We start from the raw sequence: 14,085 nt of genomic DNA, 5'->3' as shown, positions 1-14,085 counted from the left end.
TCTCTCTCTCTCTCTCTCCCTCCTCTCTCTCCCTCTCTCTCTGTGTCTCTCTCTGTGTCTCTCTGTGTCTCTCCCCCCCTTTGCCTTGTCTAAGATAGAAACCACTCTCTCCCTACCCTTTCCCCCTTTGCTCCTCATTGAGAAACAGCATTTTAATCCTAGAAATCCAAAAGCATCAGCGGCATTGCTAGTTACCATGTCCCCATGTCAAAGGCAGCCCCACACCCTCAAGACATGTCTGGAATTGTGTTTGCAGGAAATACATAAATATCTAAAATGTTAGATACAGTGTACAGCCTTCATAGCTTTAATCACTAGCCAAAGATGCCTGACTCTTTTTTTTTTTTAAGATTTATTTTATTTATTTTATGTGTATGAGTACACTGTAGCTGTACAGGTGGCCGTGAGCTATCATGTGTGGCTGCTGGGAATTGAACTCAGGACCTCTGCCGGCCCTAATCACTCCGGTGTAATTCACTATAGCTGTCTTCAGACACACCAGAAGAGAGTGTCAGATCTCATTACAGGTGGTTGTGAGCCACCATGTGGTTGCAGGGATCCGAACTCAGGACCTTCAGAAAGCAGTCAGTGCTCTTACCTGCTGAGCCATCTCGCCAGCCCAATGCCTGACTCTTATACTGGCCAAGTTGTAATGTAAATGCTGCTTGTGTATGTGTGTGGTGTGTATGTGTCTGTGTGTGTGTGTCTGTGTGTGTGTCTGTGTGTGTGTCTGTGTGTGTGTGTGTCTGTGTATGTGTATGTGTGTGTCTATGTGTGTGTGTGTGTGTATGTGTGTTTCTGAGGAAAGCTATGGGTGAAACTGAGGCTCCTTGTAGTTGGGCTCATTGGAGCTAGCTACTGTACTGTACTGCACTGAAGAGAAAAAGCCTGCAGGTCCACCCATGCCCCTGCCGTCAGCCCACTCCCCGAGAAGGGACAGGGACATGCAATAGTAGCTTCAGTAAGACCTTTGCACTGTGAACCTGCTGGCCCCAAAGCCCCACATCTAGAGAACACCTTCCACAAAGGGAGTGCACGTGGCGTTCTGGGTCAGTAATCGATTTAACTCTCATCTGCTGTCTTTATGCCTGGCTGTTTACGAAGCCCAAATACCCTCAGATCCAAGCACACTGCAAAGGAATATTCCACCGCAGACTTTGTCTCTCTGGCTGTGCGGTGGGGGAGAAAGAAGGAGAAATAATGTCCTTCCCTGTCCTTCAGGACAGTGGTACTCAGAGGCAGAGGAGACTCTAGAGGCGTTCTCTGCAGAATGTCTCTGTGGCCACAGCCCTACTATATACTGCACATTTCCAGAGTTAACTGCATGGAGAAGGATCGACATCAAGCAGTGACTGAGAGAAAATAGTGTTGGACTAGTTCTGAGCCAAATGAGTATTTAGAAATGTGTATACATGTGTGATATCAGAGGGAAATGTTCCACAGTCCCTGGCCGGTTTTCCTTTCCCCTTCTTTCCATTTCGTTACCCAGTCCTCCCCTCCTCTCACGTTAGATATCTAATGAACTTTCCCAAAATCATTCTGGAAAGAGATTCATCATGAATAAAGAGAACAATGGATCCTAATCTTGTTGTCCAGCCCTTTCCAGCCCGAGTGGGACTGGACAACATTTAAAAGGCTGGTGTGTTTGAGATAGAGTCTCACTATGCAACCCAGGCTGGCCTCTAACTCAGTCTTCCTTTCTCAATGTCCCAAGTGGAGTGATTGCTGAAGTGTGAGCCCACGCCCAGGAAGCACTTAGGAGATGAGACAACACCAGAGCGGTAGCTGGACACGTGTATTTCACCTGACCAGCAAGGAATGGGTAGAGATGGTTTCAAGTCCCTGAGAATTCGGTGAGAAATTCAAATAGATATGGGCAGAGTGTGGGCAGGAAGATAAATAGAGAGAACTTTCTGGGGCAGAAACTCCAAGGTAAAAGGAGTCTGGGCAAGCCCCATACTGCTTGCTTGCATTTGTGCAGATGAGAGGAGGGAGGTTGGGTTTGGGAGCCGAGATGGGAGTGGAGCTAAAAGGCTCCCTGCAGAGAAGAAGGGGTGGGGAGCCAAGGGAGGCACTGCCAGAACAGCAGTGGAGTGTTAGCACTGCCCAGCTGATGCCCAGCTACCTGCCGAGTGGCCCAGGAAGGCATCAGAGCAAGCTCTGACTTACAGCCTTGAGTTGTGCCACGGGCTATCTTAAGACACCAGGAATATACCTAGGCTCTCTGCGGCTCCCTTCAGCTCCCATCGGCTCCCAGGGGAAGGTAACTGTCTCCGATTCCCTCTGATATCATATGTCTATACACATTTCTAAATACTCATTTGGCTCAGAACCAGCCACAGCATCAGGAGAAAGCCAACCAAGGTGTCTTGAGATCTTGTGGATAAGACTGTAACAAACCCGAATCAACGACTATCCAAACACTTTAATTTGGGTTTCATTTTGTTTTTTTTCAGAGGGGTTGTTTGGTTTTTGTTTGGTTTTGTTTGAAGCAAGATAATCTATCTATCTATCTATCTATCTATCTATCTATCTATCTATCTATCTAATCTGTCTATCTCTGACTGTCCTAGAACTCACTATATCAACCAGGCTGGCCTCATACTCACAGAAATCCACCTGCCTCTGCTTCCCCAGTGCCGGGATTAAAGGTATATGCCACCACACCCGGCAACTTCAGAGTTTTTGACCTTGCTCTCTGAACTGCACCCAGTCAGAGATCAAGAGCCAGACAAGAGAGCTATGAAGGATCCTGGAAGCCAAGGCAGTGCTGGCAGAGATTCGGAGGGCAGATCAGGGCTACTCCAGCCACCGGGGCCCAGGCTTCAGCTGTGTCCTCCTTCCTTGCACTAACTGTGAAGTCACCCATTTCACAGTTCTGAAAGGATGGCATACCTGAGGTCACACAAGGACAAAACCAGGATTCACACTCAGGTTCGGCTGCCTTGGTTACACCTATCCTTTGCTTGGTCTGAGTCAGGGCTGCATTTTGTGACTGACACTTAAGGTGTGGCTGGCTTTGTAGGACTGGAGCAGAGGCCAGAGAGGAAGGGACAGCGCAGGGGAAAGTGGCTCTGTCCCAAAGTTCTGAGACTGCTCGGCCCACTCGCTCGACCTGATAACAGCCAGAGAGAGAAGCTGCGTAGGTGCTGAGGGCCGCAATGGCTCAGTTCATGAGCAAACACACAGGCAGGAGCTGGCAAGAGCGGACAGTGCTTGCATAGCTGCCGTCCAGACTCCAGACAAGTGAACATCAGCTCTCAGAGGTTCCTCACTTCCGAAACAGGAATAATGTCACTATATAGGGTTTGGTTAGTTTCTTTTGTACTGTAGGGAGTTCAGTATGGCTTGTTTGGGGGAGGGAAGGGCGCTTGCTTTTTTTCAGTACTGGGACATAGAGTCTGATGGATGAAAGGAAGTGCTCTACCAGTCAGCGTACAGCCCGGCATTCTTATAGGGATTTTGAGGTGATTGAATGACTCATGCCTGCCAGGTGTTTAACACAATGCTGGCAACCAGAGGAAACTCAACCCCTTTGGGGTCATTCTTATCGTTTTTATCACTATCATTTATCATTACTATTAGAAATTGTAGTTCCGGTGCATAACAAACACCAGAAAAGGGAAGAACAATTCCTTCCCAAGTTGGCCCCACATCAGCTGCAGGACAACCAGGAGGGCTCATTTTCTACTTATTTTACCAGGGGGAAAAAAAGGTGTTAGAGATTTGCGGGGAATCTCGAAGTTCTCACAGTGAACCTGGGCCCACGGTTCCCTCCAGGGATCAGCCCGAGGCACTGCTGGGGCCCCCTGCAGAGAAGGAGCTCAGCGCTCTGGCCTGCGTCCAGTGGGTGGAGCCCGAGAGTCGGGGGCCGCCTGAAGGAGGTCCGATAAGGAGAACCCGCTCATCAGCGGGTGTGCAGGGGAGACCTCTGGCAACAGGGAGGGTTTTTCTAGTTCTTTTATTCACAGAGGTGCCCCCCTCCCGACTTTACTATATTTCTAACATAAAGAAACAAGCCACAAAACTGAAATCGAAGAATGGGAAAGAAAGAAAAAAACTTTTCATGTTCGAGTTTGCTCTGGACTTTTGTCGGCTAATGAACGTTTTAAAGGCAGTGCAGGTCCTGGGGTGTTTACCTGGAAAGAGGAGCGACCTGGGAAGCATTGTGAGTTTGGTTTTCCTGCACGAGCAACAGGTAGCTAGTTTCCAAAAATAACTTGTACCCCCTCGTCCTCCTTGCCTCTCCCACTGCCCTTGGATCTTCCCGCCTTAACACCAGGACAGAAATGTAAACTCCAAGAAGCTTCCAATGCAGGAGCAGTCACTTCGCTCCACTGTGCTTTGCCATTTATATGACACCATGTGGATCCTTACAGATCTTTTCAGAAGCAGTTCAAGTTGAGGGTGGGAAACGGCATGGAAGAGAAAAGATGAATTTGAGTTTGGTTATCACTAAGTAAAAACCCTGAGATGCTGTACAGACGTGACAAAATGGTTGGCACCAGGTCAAGAGAGGAGAGACCAAGGGAGAGAGAGACACGAGGCACTGAAGCCAGGGGCCACCCCCGTCCCCCACCCCCACAGCATTGCTCTGGAGTCTGTGGCTCAAGTGGGTGGAGAAAGCCAGCCGGTTCACAGACCTGAAGAGCAAACTGTGGGTATAAAAGGGTGAGGTGGCCTCTTCTGCACCACCTCTCCACAGCACTGTGCCTTTTAAGAGAGCCTGGCTATTCTTTATCAGGCCCTGCCTTCTGCCACTGGGAAGCCAGCCTGAGGGTAAGTAGCATCCTCAATTCGTAGATTGTCAATTAGTCTGCCTTGGTCTTTACTCTTACCCCCCTCCTCTTTCTTTTTAAAGGAGTTTGAACTTAGATGTGTCTGACTCCTCTACTTTCTACTGTGCGGTTATTGTTCTATATTTTCATGTTACAAGTTAGTGGACTGTACTGCAACATTGTATACATGCACACACGCATTGTGCCTTAATCACACTCGCTTTCCTTTCTGTCTTCTCTTGCCTTCCTGTCTCTAATTCTGCTCTCTTTTAAGTGGTGAAATGTGTCTCTAATTGTTGGAACTGAATAGCTGGAAATCTGGTAGACTAGAAGGCTGTGTACCAAAGCCACAGTCCTCTTCCCAGAAGCCTAAATCATGATCCCCGGAGAGCGGGGAAGCTGCTCAGGGCTGGTGTGGAAGAGAGCTTCCACAGGGTACCCACTCTGTACTAAACGGCCCTGACTAATCAGCACAGTTTCATCGGGATCCGCTCTTGAAAAACTAAAGCAAAGCTAGCAACGCCATTTATATGACTCACAAGAAAATGTGGGGTACTGGGAAGGGCCCTTCCCAGTTCTGGGCTTAGGGCTCCCGTGTGCAGTGCGTGTGCTGTCCTGCTACGGGGCGTGTGCTTGTGTTCCCATTGGGAACTCTGATCAGTCCCAAGCCTAGCCAGGGACTTGGTGGCTTCCTGCAACGCTCTGTCGCTGCACAATTCAAGGCTCTGAGGAGTTGTGTCTGCAGCAGAGGGAAGTGTTTTAATCAGGAGGGCAGGAATACCTGACAGCAGCTCTTTGTTTCTGATTACAGAACTGAGCTGTTCCTGCCGTTGTGATCAAAAATGACCTAAAATAAAGATTAGACAAAGTAGCAAATGAATGTCAGCACAGGAAGTCTTTTTATTATGACAGAACATGGAAATGTTTCAAGGAACCCAGATCTAACACTTAATGTTATTGGAAGAGATCCTCGAGGCGTGGAAAATTGAGGACGTTCAGGTTCTCTTCAATTGTGCCGGCTACTAATACATGCTAGAATACAATGCGTTTCATTGTGTGTAATAAAATAGAGAAGACAGTCGAAGTGAGACCTTCTGATTTGTCTCAAATTAAAATACTGAGCACTGCCTCATTTCACTGGTGATCTGGGCTCTGAAATATACTTCCCAGATCCTACTGGGAAGCTAACCATGCACAGCTTCCAGAAAATTCTCGGATGTTACCATGTAGCCACATCAGTAATGCCCGGGAGAGGCTGGCCTTGAGGAATTGCTGGTATTACTTTTAACAGACTGTTATATGGATCCCACAGAGGACACAGAGCCCTTTCTTGTTCAGCCCCGTAGCCCAGAGTTACTTCACAATGACTGTGAATTCAGGCTGCTGTGACCTGTCACCCACTTCAGACCTTTCCATGCAGGAGCTGCTACTGCCATTTGTGGGCTTCGGCAAAATCCTGGATGACACTAACTTGCCTAGCCCCAAACCAGAAAACTGAGAGGCGCAGGACTTAGTGTCTATGTAAGCTGGCTCTGCAGACCTCTGGCCTGGTAGACTTCAGAGGCAGCACAGAGCCTCCATTTTCTAAAACATGAAAGTTTCATCCATGGCGCCTCTAACCCTTGCTTGCCTATTTGTCTATTTCTGTCTCTGAGGGTATATGGATGCTGAGTTTGTGCGGCATGTGTGGAGGAAGGCAGACAGGAAGAGTGAAGCAACAGGCAGGGAAGGGAAAAGCAGCAGGCGCTTACTGAGGGACGGGACCTCTCCCCTCATGTTTCCTGAGTTTTCCTTCCCTTTTGCTTTCAATCTTTTTTTCTTTTCTTCTTCTTCTTTCCTTGCCCCCTCCCCTGCCTTTAACATAGTACAACAAGATCCTTGCTGTGGGGTTGCTTGCTCTTCTTTCTTACAAACAAAAACTGCTCATTCTGAAAACACCAGGAAAATCAGTTTGGTTTACAACTAGCCAGAAAGCTTACCATGAGTGTACACACACACACACACACACACACACACACTTTTTTCCATAAAGCATGTTGGAAATATTTTCCACAACTGTGGATTCTTCAAGTCGCTTTGGTAAAGTTTTCAGGTCTCGCTCCCAGTCTGTAGAAGAATGTGAAAATAAGAGAAAAGAGGAGGAGACAAATATCACACATTCTAGAACTTCTGAATGAAGAGCTGTTTTTCAGATGCAATGGAAAGGAAGAGGGGGAGAGAAGGAGAATGAGAGGGAAAAGGGGGAAAAAAAGAAATTATTAAGATCTGACACTCTAACTAGATCTAACTCAGAATTGTTTCTTGTTAACCAACTGATATTCAGTATTCCATAATTATTACTCTTACTATAAGATAAATGGTATTTGTCAGCATTCCAGAATGAGCAAAGTATCTTATGGTGGGAAGCGGAACCCAGGGGCTCTTTTCTCTCCTGTTTCATAAGAAACAAGGCTGAGACACGGTTTGCCTCAGAGCTAATTCCTAGTACAGAGCATAATAGCTTATCCAAGCCCTTCAGAGCCTGAAGCCACCATCCCTTTCTGCAGCAGAACTCAGATGGGCCAGCCCCCTGCCAGTCAAACACAGAACGTGAGACACAGTCTCGTTCGTCCTCTGTTCAGCACAGGTTGCCACCATTTCTTAAGTAATGTAAAATGAATTTCACCCCTTAGTCAGTATCCTCCTTCCTCCCTCCCACTGCAAGCTGCCCTAGGGGGCCAGGGCAGAGAGCATCTTCCCTTAGCAGAAACAGAAAGAGGGCCAGTCCCTCTCCCCTAGTCTGCCTTTTCCTGTGCTCCCCAGAGCCAGGACACCTGCTGATTCACATCTCCTTGCCCTTCGACATGTATGGAGAAGGAAGGATGAATGGACAGTCTTTGATTGGTGGCACTGATGACGCCCATCACGGTCCTCTTTGGATAGACCCTTTTGGAAATAGAGGCGATAAGGCAGCGTCAGGAGGCTTCAGACGGCTAAGCTTGGCCCTGGCACACAGGTGGCAAGACCAGGTAGGCTCCCTTCCAGCAGCTTGCTCCTTGGGGAACCTGAGAGACCGCTCTCAGCTTGGTGCCTTTTCTGAGCAGAGGCTGGGGCCTGGGTGGTCAACCAGCTCTACTGAGGACGATGCTGTGGCCTGAGCTGCTCCTGTAGGGTTAGAGGCTACACCACTGAGCTGAAGGGAAGGTCGCAGAGCCTTGGGGGAGGGGGGAACAAGGAAACACGAGTCAGGAGCTTCATGACACTCCTGCTTCTCTTAGATGAAAACTCTCTCGTTGCCCTCTCCATGCCATGGAGGCGCACTGGGCTTTTCAGCAGAGTGTGGGGCATCAGCTAGAAGGATCCTCTCCTGGGCGCTGCATCCAAGTTCCAGAAAGTAGACACAGACTTCCTACCGTGATAGCATTCTAGAGTGAGCTAGATTTAAACTGCTGATGTCTCCTGACTCAGGCTGGAGTTCCGGAACAGAGGTCAGTGGTCCCAGGAGCTACAGGAAGATCGGCAGCTCAGAATAAATGGCTCCTGAGGACTCTGGAACGTAGGCAGTGTCTGGTCAGTCAGGAGGAGCCACTCTCTGAGGTGTGGGACGGTGGGGAACAATGTTACAGCCTCGTAGTGCATCCCTACACAGGAATATTGGAGACATGGATGTAGGTTGGGCTGTAGATTAGACGAAAGTCATTTAGTCTTAACTCGGGGTGGTTCCATGGGACACAGGCCATTCAGGTTCCCAGTCATGTCTGGCCAGTTATATTATCAGGTTTCGAATCTCTGGGGTGATGTGGTATTCGAAACTCGCTAAAATAAATACAGGCTGGAAGTTTTGAGAGCATGCACTTGTGTATTCTGGAGTTGATTTCTGCGGTGGATGGAAACTACCACTCTCAGGGCTCAGTTGGTTCGGTTACAGCACCTCGGGGCACCTGTCCTTTGAGCTTCTCCTCATTATGTCCTAGACTCAAAGCTGATGCCTTTTGTACCTTGGTTCAGCTTTGAGAAAGGGGCACTTGTCACCAAGGCAGGGGCTAACCAGGCCTATTTTCAGCCACGAGATCTAAAGAAGCAGTAGCTGTTGCTTAGATAAAGGAAATTTTATTTATTTATATTTATTTTATGAAATGAAAATAAACTTTTCATAAGTGCTGTGTTACTTAAACAGACCTGTGGATTTTAAAGCACAGAGCAGAGCAGTCTGTGTTCTATGGACTTGGCTCAGGTTCCGTGTCTCCAGGAGTTCTCAGTGTTAAAAATTTCCAATACAAAGATTCTCCAATAGACTCACAAATGTCGGATAGAATGTTGCCAGGACAGAATGACCTTGGTGTGGAATGCATTGTAGAAATAGCTCCAACTTTGTATGATGATTAATGGTATGCCATTGTTTAAAAAACAGGAAGAGATGGGCACGGTGGTACATACCTGTAATCCCAGCACTTGGGTGTCAGGGGCAGGAGAAACATGGCAAGTTCAAGTCCAGCCTTATCCATAGTGAACACTAAAATTGTTATATAGTAATAAATCAGTGATAAGACATTGGTTTCTGGGGTTAACGTCAAAACAAGAGTCTGGTATTTTAAAAAGATGTCATTTTAAACCGAGTGGCGAGGGCCCATGCCTTTAATCCCAGCACTCAGGAGGCAAAGGCAGGCCAGATATGTGTGAGTTTGAGGCCAGCCTGGTCTACAAAGTGAGTTTCCCAGACATCCAGTGCTGTTGCTAGCTAGCTCTTGGACGCAGTAAATAGAACACGGGTGGGCTCAGAATCAGCCGGAGGAACTGTCGGTGGCTTTGCTGTGAGTAGAGGTGAGCTGGCTTATCTATGCAGTTTTGGGCATTTCCTTGGTCTTGTCTTTTGTGGCTGCGGCCTCCACATATTCCCTACTTTGATTTCCACGTCGAAGGCTGATGATGGTGCTGCCTCACTTCCTTCTTACCTCTCTGTATTCTGTGCCTTTTTCATACATCCTGGGTGGCTTGGCTGTTGTCCCTCTCCATGTGTCTAACTCTAGGCGTGTGCCACTGTAGCCCTTGCATCTGTGGTTGGCACCCATCAACCCTTCACGGTGTGTCGCAGGGTACCAAATTCAATGAAATTAGTTCTCTCCTGCTACATACTTAAGAAGTAGTCAGTCCTGTAGTCAACACACATTATGGTGATAGCGTTTGTATTCTGACTATAATAAAACCCTGTGCATTCTCATACTGTGCAATACACATCATCGTCTTCGGCTTTTGGCAGCTTTGTCCAGTTCCACCTGTCTCAGTTTCCGCACCGGTGGTTCTCAACCTTGCCAATGCTGCAGCTCTTTAGTGCAATTCCTCATGCCGTGGTGACCCCAACCATAGAGTTATTTTCGTTGCTACTGCATATCTGTAATTCTGCTACTGTTGTGAATCATAATGTAAATATCTATGTTTTCTAGTGGTCTTAGGTGACCCCTGTGATAGGGTGGTTTGACCCTCTAAGGGACTGCTAAACACAGGTCGAGAACCACTGCTCTATGCCTTTGTGGGTATCTTTCTTGCTTGTTTTATGCATTTACAACAGATTCCAAACTGCAGACTATCTGAGACAACTGGATGATGTAAGAACGAATTCAAGCAATCTCTTTCTTGGAGATTCAGGTCAGAGGGCTCTTAGGCTGTCTCAATATACACAGTAGTTTACAATTTCTTCGTTTTCAAAGAATTCTTAAATACATTCAGTAGTTTGTATTTTTTTTTAATATTGGCAGTTTGCTTTTCTGGGACAGAGATCTCATGTAACCCAGGCTATGTTTGAACCATTATGCTGCTGAGTCTAGCCTTCAGCTTCTGATCCTCCCATCTCCCGGGATTACAGGTATATGCTACCATGCCTGCTTATAACTGCTACTTTGTTTTTTTAAAAAAAAAAAAAAGGAAAGGAAAGGAAAGAAAGAAAGAAGAAGGAATGAAAGAAAGGAGAAGAGAAAAGAAAAATGCAAATTTAAGGTTGCTTATTTTAGCTCTTTATTATTTGACTTGTTCTATTGATTTTTCTTTCCTTTCTTCTCAACAATACTAAGTTGCAGGAAATGGGGGCTCCATAGATATATGCTAAGCTAGAATCCAAGCTGTAGAAGGGTATAGACTAGAACCTTCAATGGCAGCATTAAAGATATCAAGGACAAAGGTTATGTTATGCTGTTTGGGTTTGGATAGTGAGCTCCTCAATGGTACTCCAGGAAGAGAGAGTATTCTCAGAGCCATAACACTGTCATAGCTTACTCCAGTGGTTCTCAACCATGAGTCGGGACCCCTTGGAAGGTCAAACGACCCTTTTACAGGGGTCGCCTAAGACGATTGGAGAGCACGAACATTTATGTTACAATTCATAACGGAAGCAAACTTACAGTTATGAAGTAGCAACCAAATAGTTTTATGGTTGAAGGCCACCACATGAGGCGCTGTATCAAAGGGTCCCAGCACTAGAGAAATGAAGAACCACTGCTGTGGGTGAGTGCTCCCACGATGACAATAGCCTAACTAGCCAACTGTAGAGTTCTTTCCGGTTCAGGATCTTCGCTAACCCTGTCCTTCCTTCAAGGAGCCAGAGGAAGAGATAGCCATGGAAGATAGTCCCACCATGGTTAAAGTAGACCGGGGTGAAAACCAGATGTTATCATGCCGGGGGAGAAGGTGCGGCTTCAAAGTACTTGGCTATGTCACAGGTGACATGAAGGAATTCGCCAACTGGCTTAAAGGTATGTGCATGGCATCCGCTCCCTGGAGAGCCGGGAAAGCAGCTCTGAGGACATCCTTTGCCAACGCTTCTCCCTGTGTTGTCAGCTCTACTCCCAGACATCATTTTTGAGTTTTCTGGTTTGCATTTCTAACTTACAAGCCTCTTTACACCTTCTTCACTGAAGTAGCATGCAGGGGGCAGGGCCCTTCTCATATGAAAGGATAATCTCAGTAGTTAAAGAAAGTTCCACAGTGGATAATTCATTCCTTCAGCTTAGTTTGTACCTCTGAGCATGGTAAACAGGTGCATGCATCCCAGGAAGAGACCGTGTGGACTGACTAAACAAACAAAGGGGTCAAAGTATCCCAGAGTTTCACCTCTGACCAATCCTTGTGACTTTGTTCAGGGTAGACCTTGGTGTTACGTTGTCTCTTCCTTAACTCTGCTCCTCTCATCTCTCCAGACAAGCCTGTGGTGCTCCAGTTCATGGACTGGATACTTCGTGGCATATCCCAGGTGGTGTTTGTCAGCAACCCCATCAGTGGAATCCTGATTCTGGTGGGACTTCTGGTTCAGAACCCCTGGTGGGCTCTCTGTGGCTGTGTAGGAACTATGGTCTCCACTCTGACAGCCCTCTTGCTTAGCCAAGACAGGTAGGTAAGCCCTCATATGCCAGCCCTGTCTCTGAGACACTAGCTGGGCAACTGCCGTGGGTGGCAATGAGAAAGCCACACCCTCCAGGGTAAAACAACCTTTATTCCACAGAATGCTCTGTTTGCCTTTAGTCAGAGGCCAGAGACTCACTGGTAGTTTCTTATTCTCCTCATCTGAATAAGGAGCCAGTCTGAGTACTAGCCGATGGGTACGGTAGCCAGAGCTCATCTGTCACCAGGACAGAGCCCACTGAAGCCACCTTTTGTGATTCAATTACTTATTACACCTTTAAGCAAAATGCTTCTGAGTTCTTGAAGACTTAGCGGTTTACCCCTTTGGATCCTGTGGATGCCATTAGTTTAGCATGGTTATCTCCTTCCATAGGCAAGGCAAAGCCAGCTCAGCTTCTGGGATGATGAGGAGACCTCTCACATCCTAGGATTAGTCCCTCTTTGTGTTTGCTGCAATGACAAGTGACAACCAGCTAGGCATGAGGTTCAACGGTAGAACATTTGTCTAGCATGTACAAGGGCCTGCATTTCATTCCTGGTATTGGCACAGGCACCCACATTCCCTTGGTAATTAGTATTTAGGAGACAGTCCTATTTCATATATTTATATATTTTTTATATTTATATGTGTTATTTCTCAAGTTCCTTTTACTTTTCTTAGTTCTAAAAAAAATAAAAAATTAAGGTGGCAATTCCATTCAAGTGACCAATTCTTCCTGGGCCTGGAACGGTGGCATCTCTTGACTTGTAGCTCTTTCCTTGGGCCTGGAGCGGTGTCATCTCTTGACTTGTGGCTCTTGCCATTCTTTACCCATGGACAAACGCTTATGGGAGCAGTCTACGGAGCTCTCTGCTGTTGTCACACGTAACTTCAATGTCTGGAGCTTGACTGAAGAAAGACAAAGGACTTTGAAATCAGCATCCAACCTCTGATGTCCCCGGCCCAGGGGACAGATACAACAGCAGCTTATTGGTTGTGCCTGTGCCTTGGTGTAGACTCGGACGAAAAGTCTAAAACTCACACCATCCGCAGTATACTCACTGGCTGCAGCCCCACCCCTCAGGCCCATCTGACCTAATGAGCCCACTTCACCACCTTTACCTCACAGGTCCCTACAGTCATGACCTATGAGACTCAGGCTGGAAATGAACACCATTGCCCTTCATGATGCCATAAATTGCCAACTCTCAGGGTCTGAAAGTGGGAAGCTTGACAGACTAAGGGCTTATTCTACAGAAATATTCCCCTTGCTCTCTTGGGCTTCTAGTTCCCCCTATAGTTGCTAACAGAGAGTCCATTAGAAGTTGACCTATACGGCATTGGAAGTGAGGCTAAATACTAAGCACAGAGGGAGTGCTTCAGTCAAGGTTCTCTAGACAAACTGAGGAGACAGACTAAATACTTTACCATCACTGAGGGGTGTCCACAAGAGTGCACATCATTAAATAGGTGCCCGGCCAGGTAAAAGTAACCATTTGCCTCTGCAATAACCTGGAGATGCATTAGAGACAGCAGAATAGAATCAGAAGAACATGGAAATGTGTGCTAAGTTGAAGTCGGTGCTCTTAAAGACATCATGAAAGGATTTGCCTTCCAGGAATCATGTGTCTCGCTGAGAAATCACTTAAGACTGTTTCAAATGCTTAGAGCCCTGTTCACAGCAAGGTCCTTAGTGATTTAAACGACATAATTTCCCAAAGGCTGAACAAAGAGCAGATTGTCTTACTCAGGGCTCTCTCCCTCTCAGGATGCTCTCTCCTTCCTGTGGCTTGTGACCTAGCTCAGAAGGAGTTGTTCCATGTGCACACTTCAGACTGAAGTTTATGTAGATCTAGCTGAGAAGTTTAATTGTATCCGCATGATTCCTGTAAGACTTTGAAACACATGCCCATGGTTCTTTAAAGTGGGTGTGGCTGAGCGGCGGTAGCACATGCCTTT

General features: G+C 47.0%; 1 protein-coding gene across 6 annotated transcripts in view; it reads left to right on the top strand.

Moving 5' to 3' along the window:
- Slc14a1 (solute carrier family 14 member 1 (Kidd blood group)) overlaps window positions 1–14,085 on the top strand; it is a 43,386-nt gene that overhangs the window by 15,545 nt on the left and 13,756 nt on the right. The window contains exons 3-6 of one of the 6 annotated variants that reach the window (XM_031366108.1): window positions 4,013–4,779; window positions 10,511–10,617; window positions 11,344–11,500; window positions 11,945–12,134. In XM_031366108.1, the coding sequence (XP_031221968.1) occupies window positions 11,365–11,500; window positions 11,945–12,134 (326 nt within the window). In that variant the 5' untranslated portion in view covers window positions 4,013–4,779; window positions 10,511–10,617; window positions 11,344–11,364. Of the gene's footprint in view, window positions 1–2,621; window positions 4,780–7,580; window positions 7,787–10,510; window positions 10,618–11,343; window positions 11,501–11,944; window positions 12,135–14,085 lie in introns of those variants that run through there. The other 5 variants (XM_031366106.1, XM_031366104.1, XM_031366105.1 and 2 more) reach the window with 5 other exon arrangements.

This window comes from Mastomys coucha, unplaced genomic scaffold, assembly GCF_008632895.1.
Source record: "Mastomys coucha isolate ucsf_1 unplaced genomic scaffold, UCSF_Mcou_1 pScaffold13, whole genome shotgun sequence".
NCBI lineage: Eukaryota > Metazoa > Chordata > Mammalia > Rodentia > Muridae > Mastomys > Mastomys coucha.
This window is presented reverse-complemented; position numbering and strand designations above follow the sequence as displayed.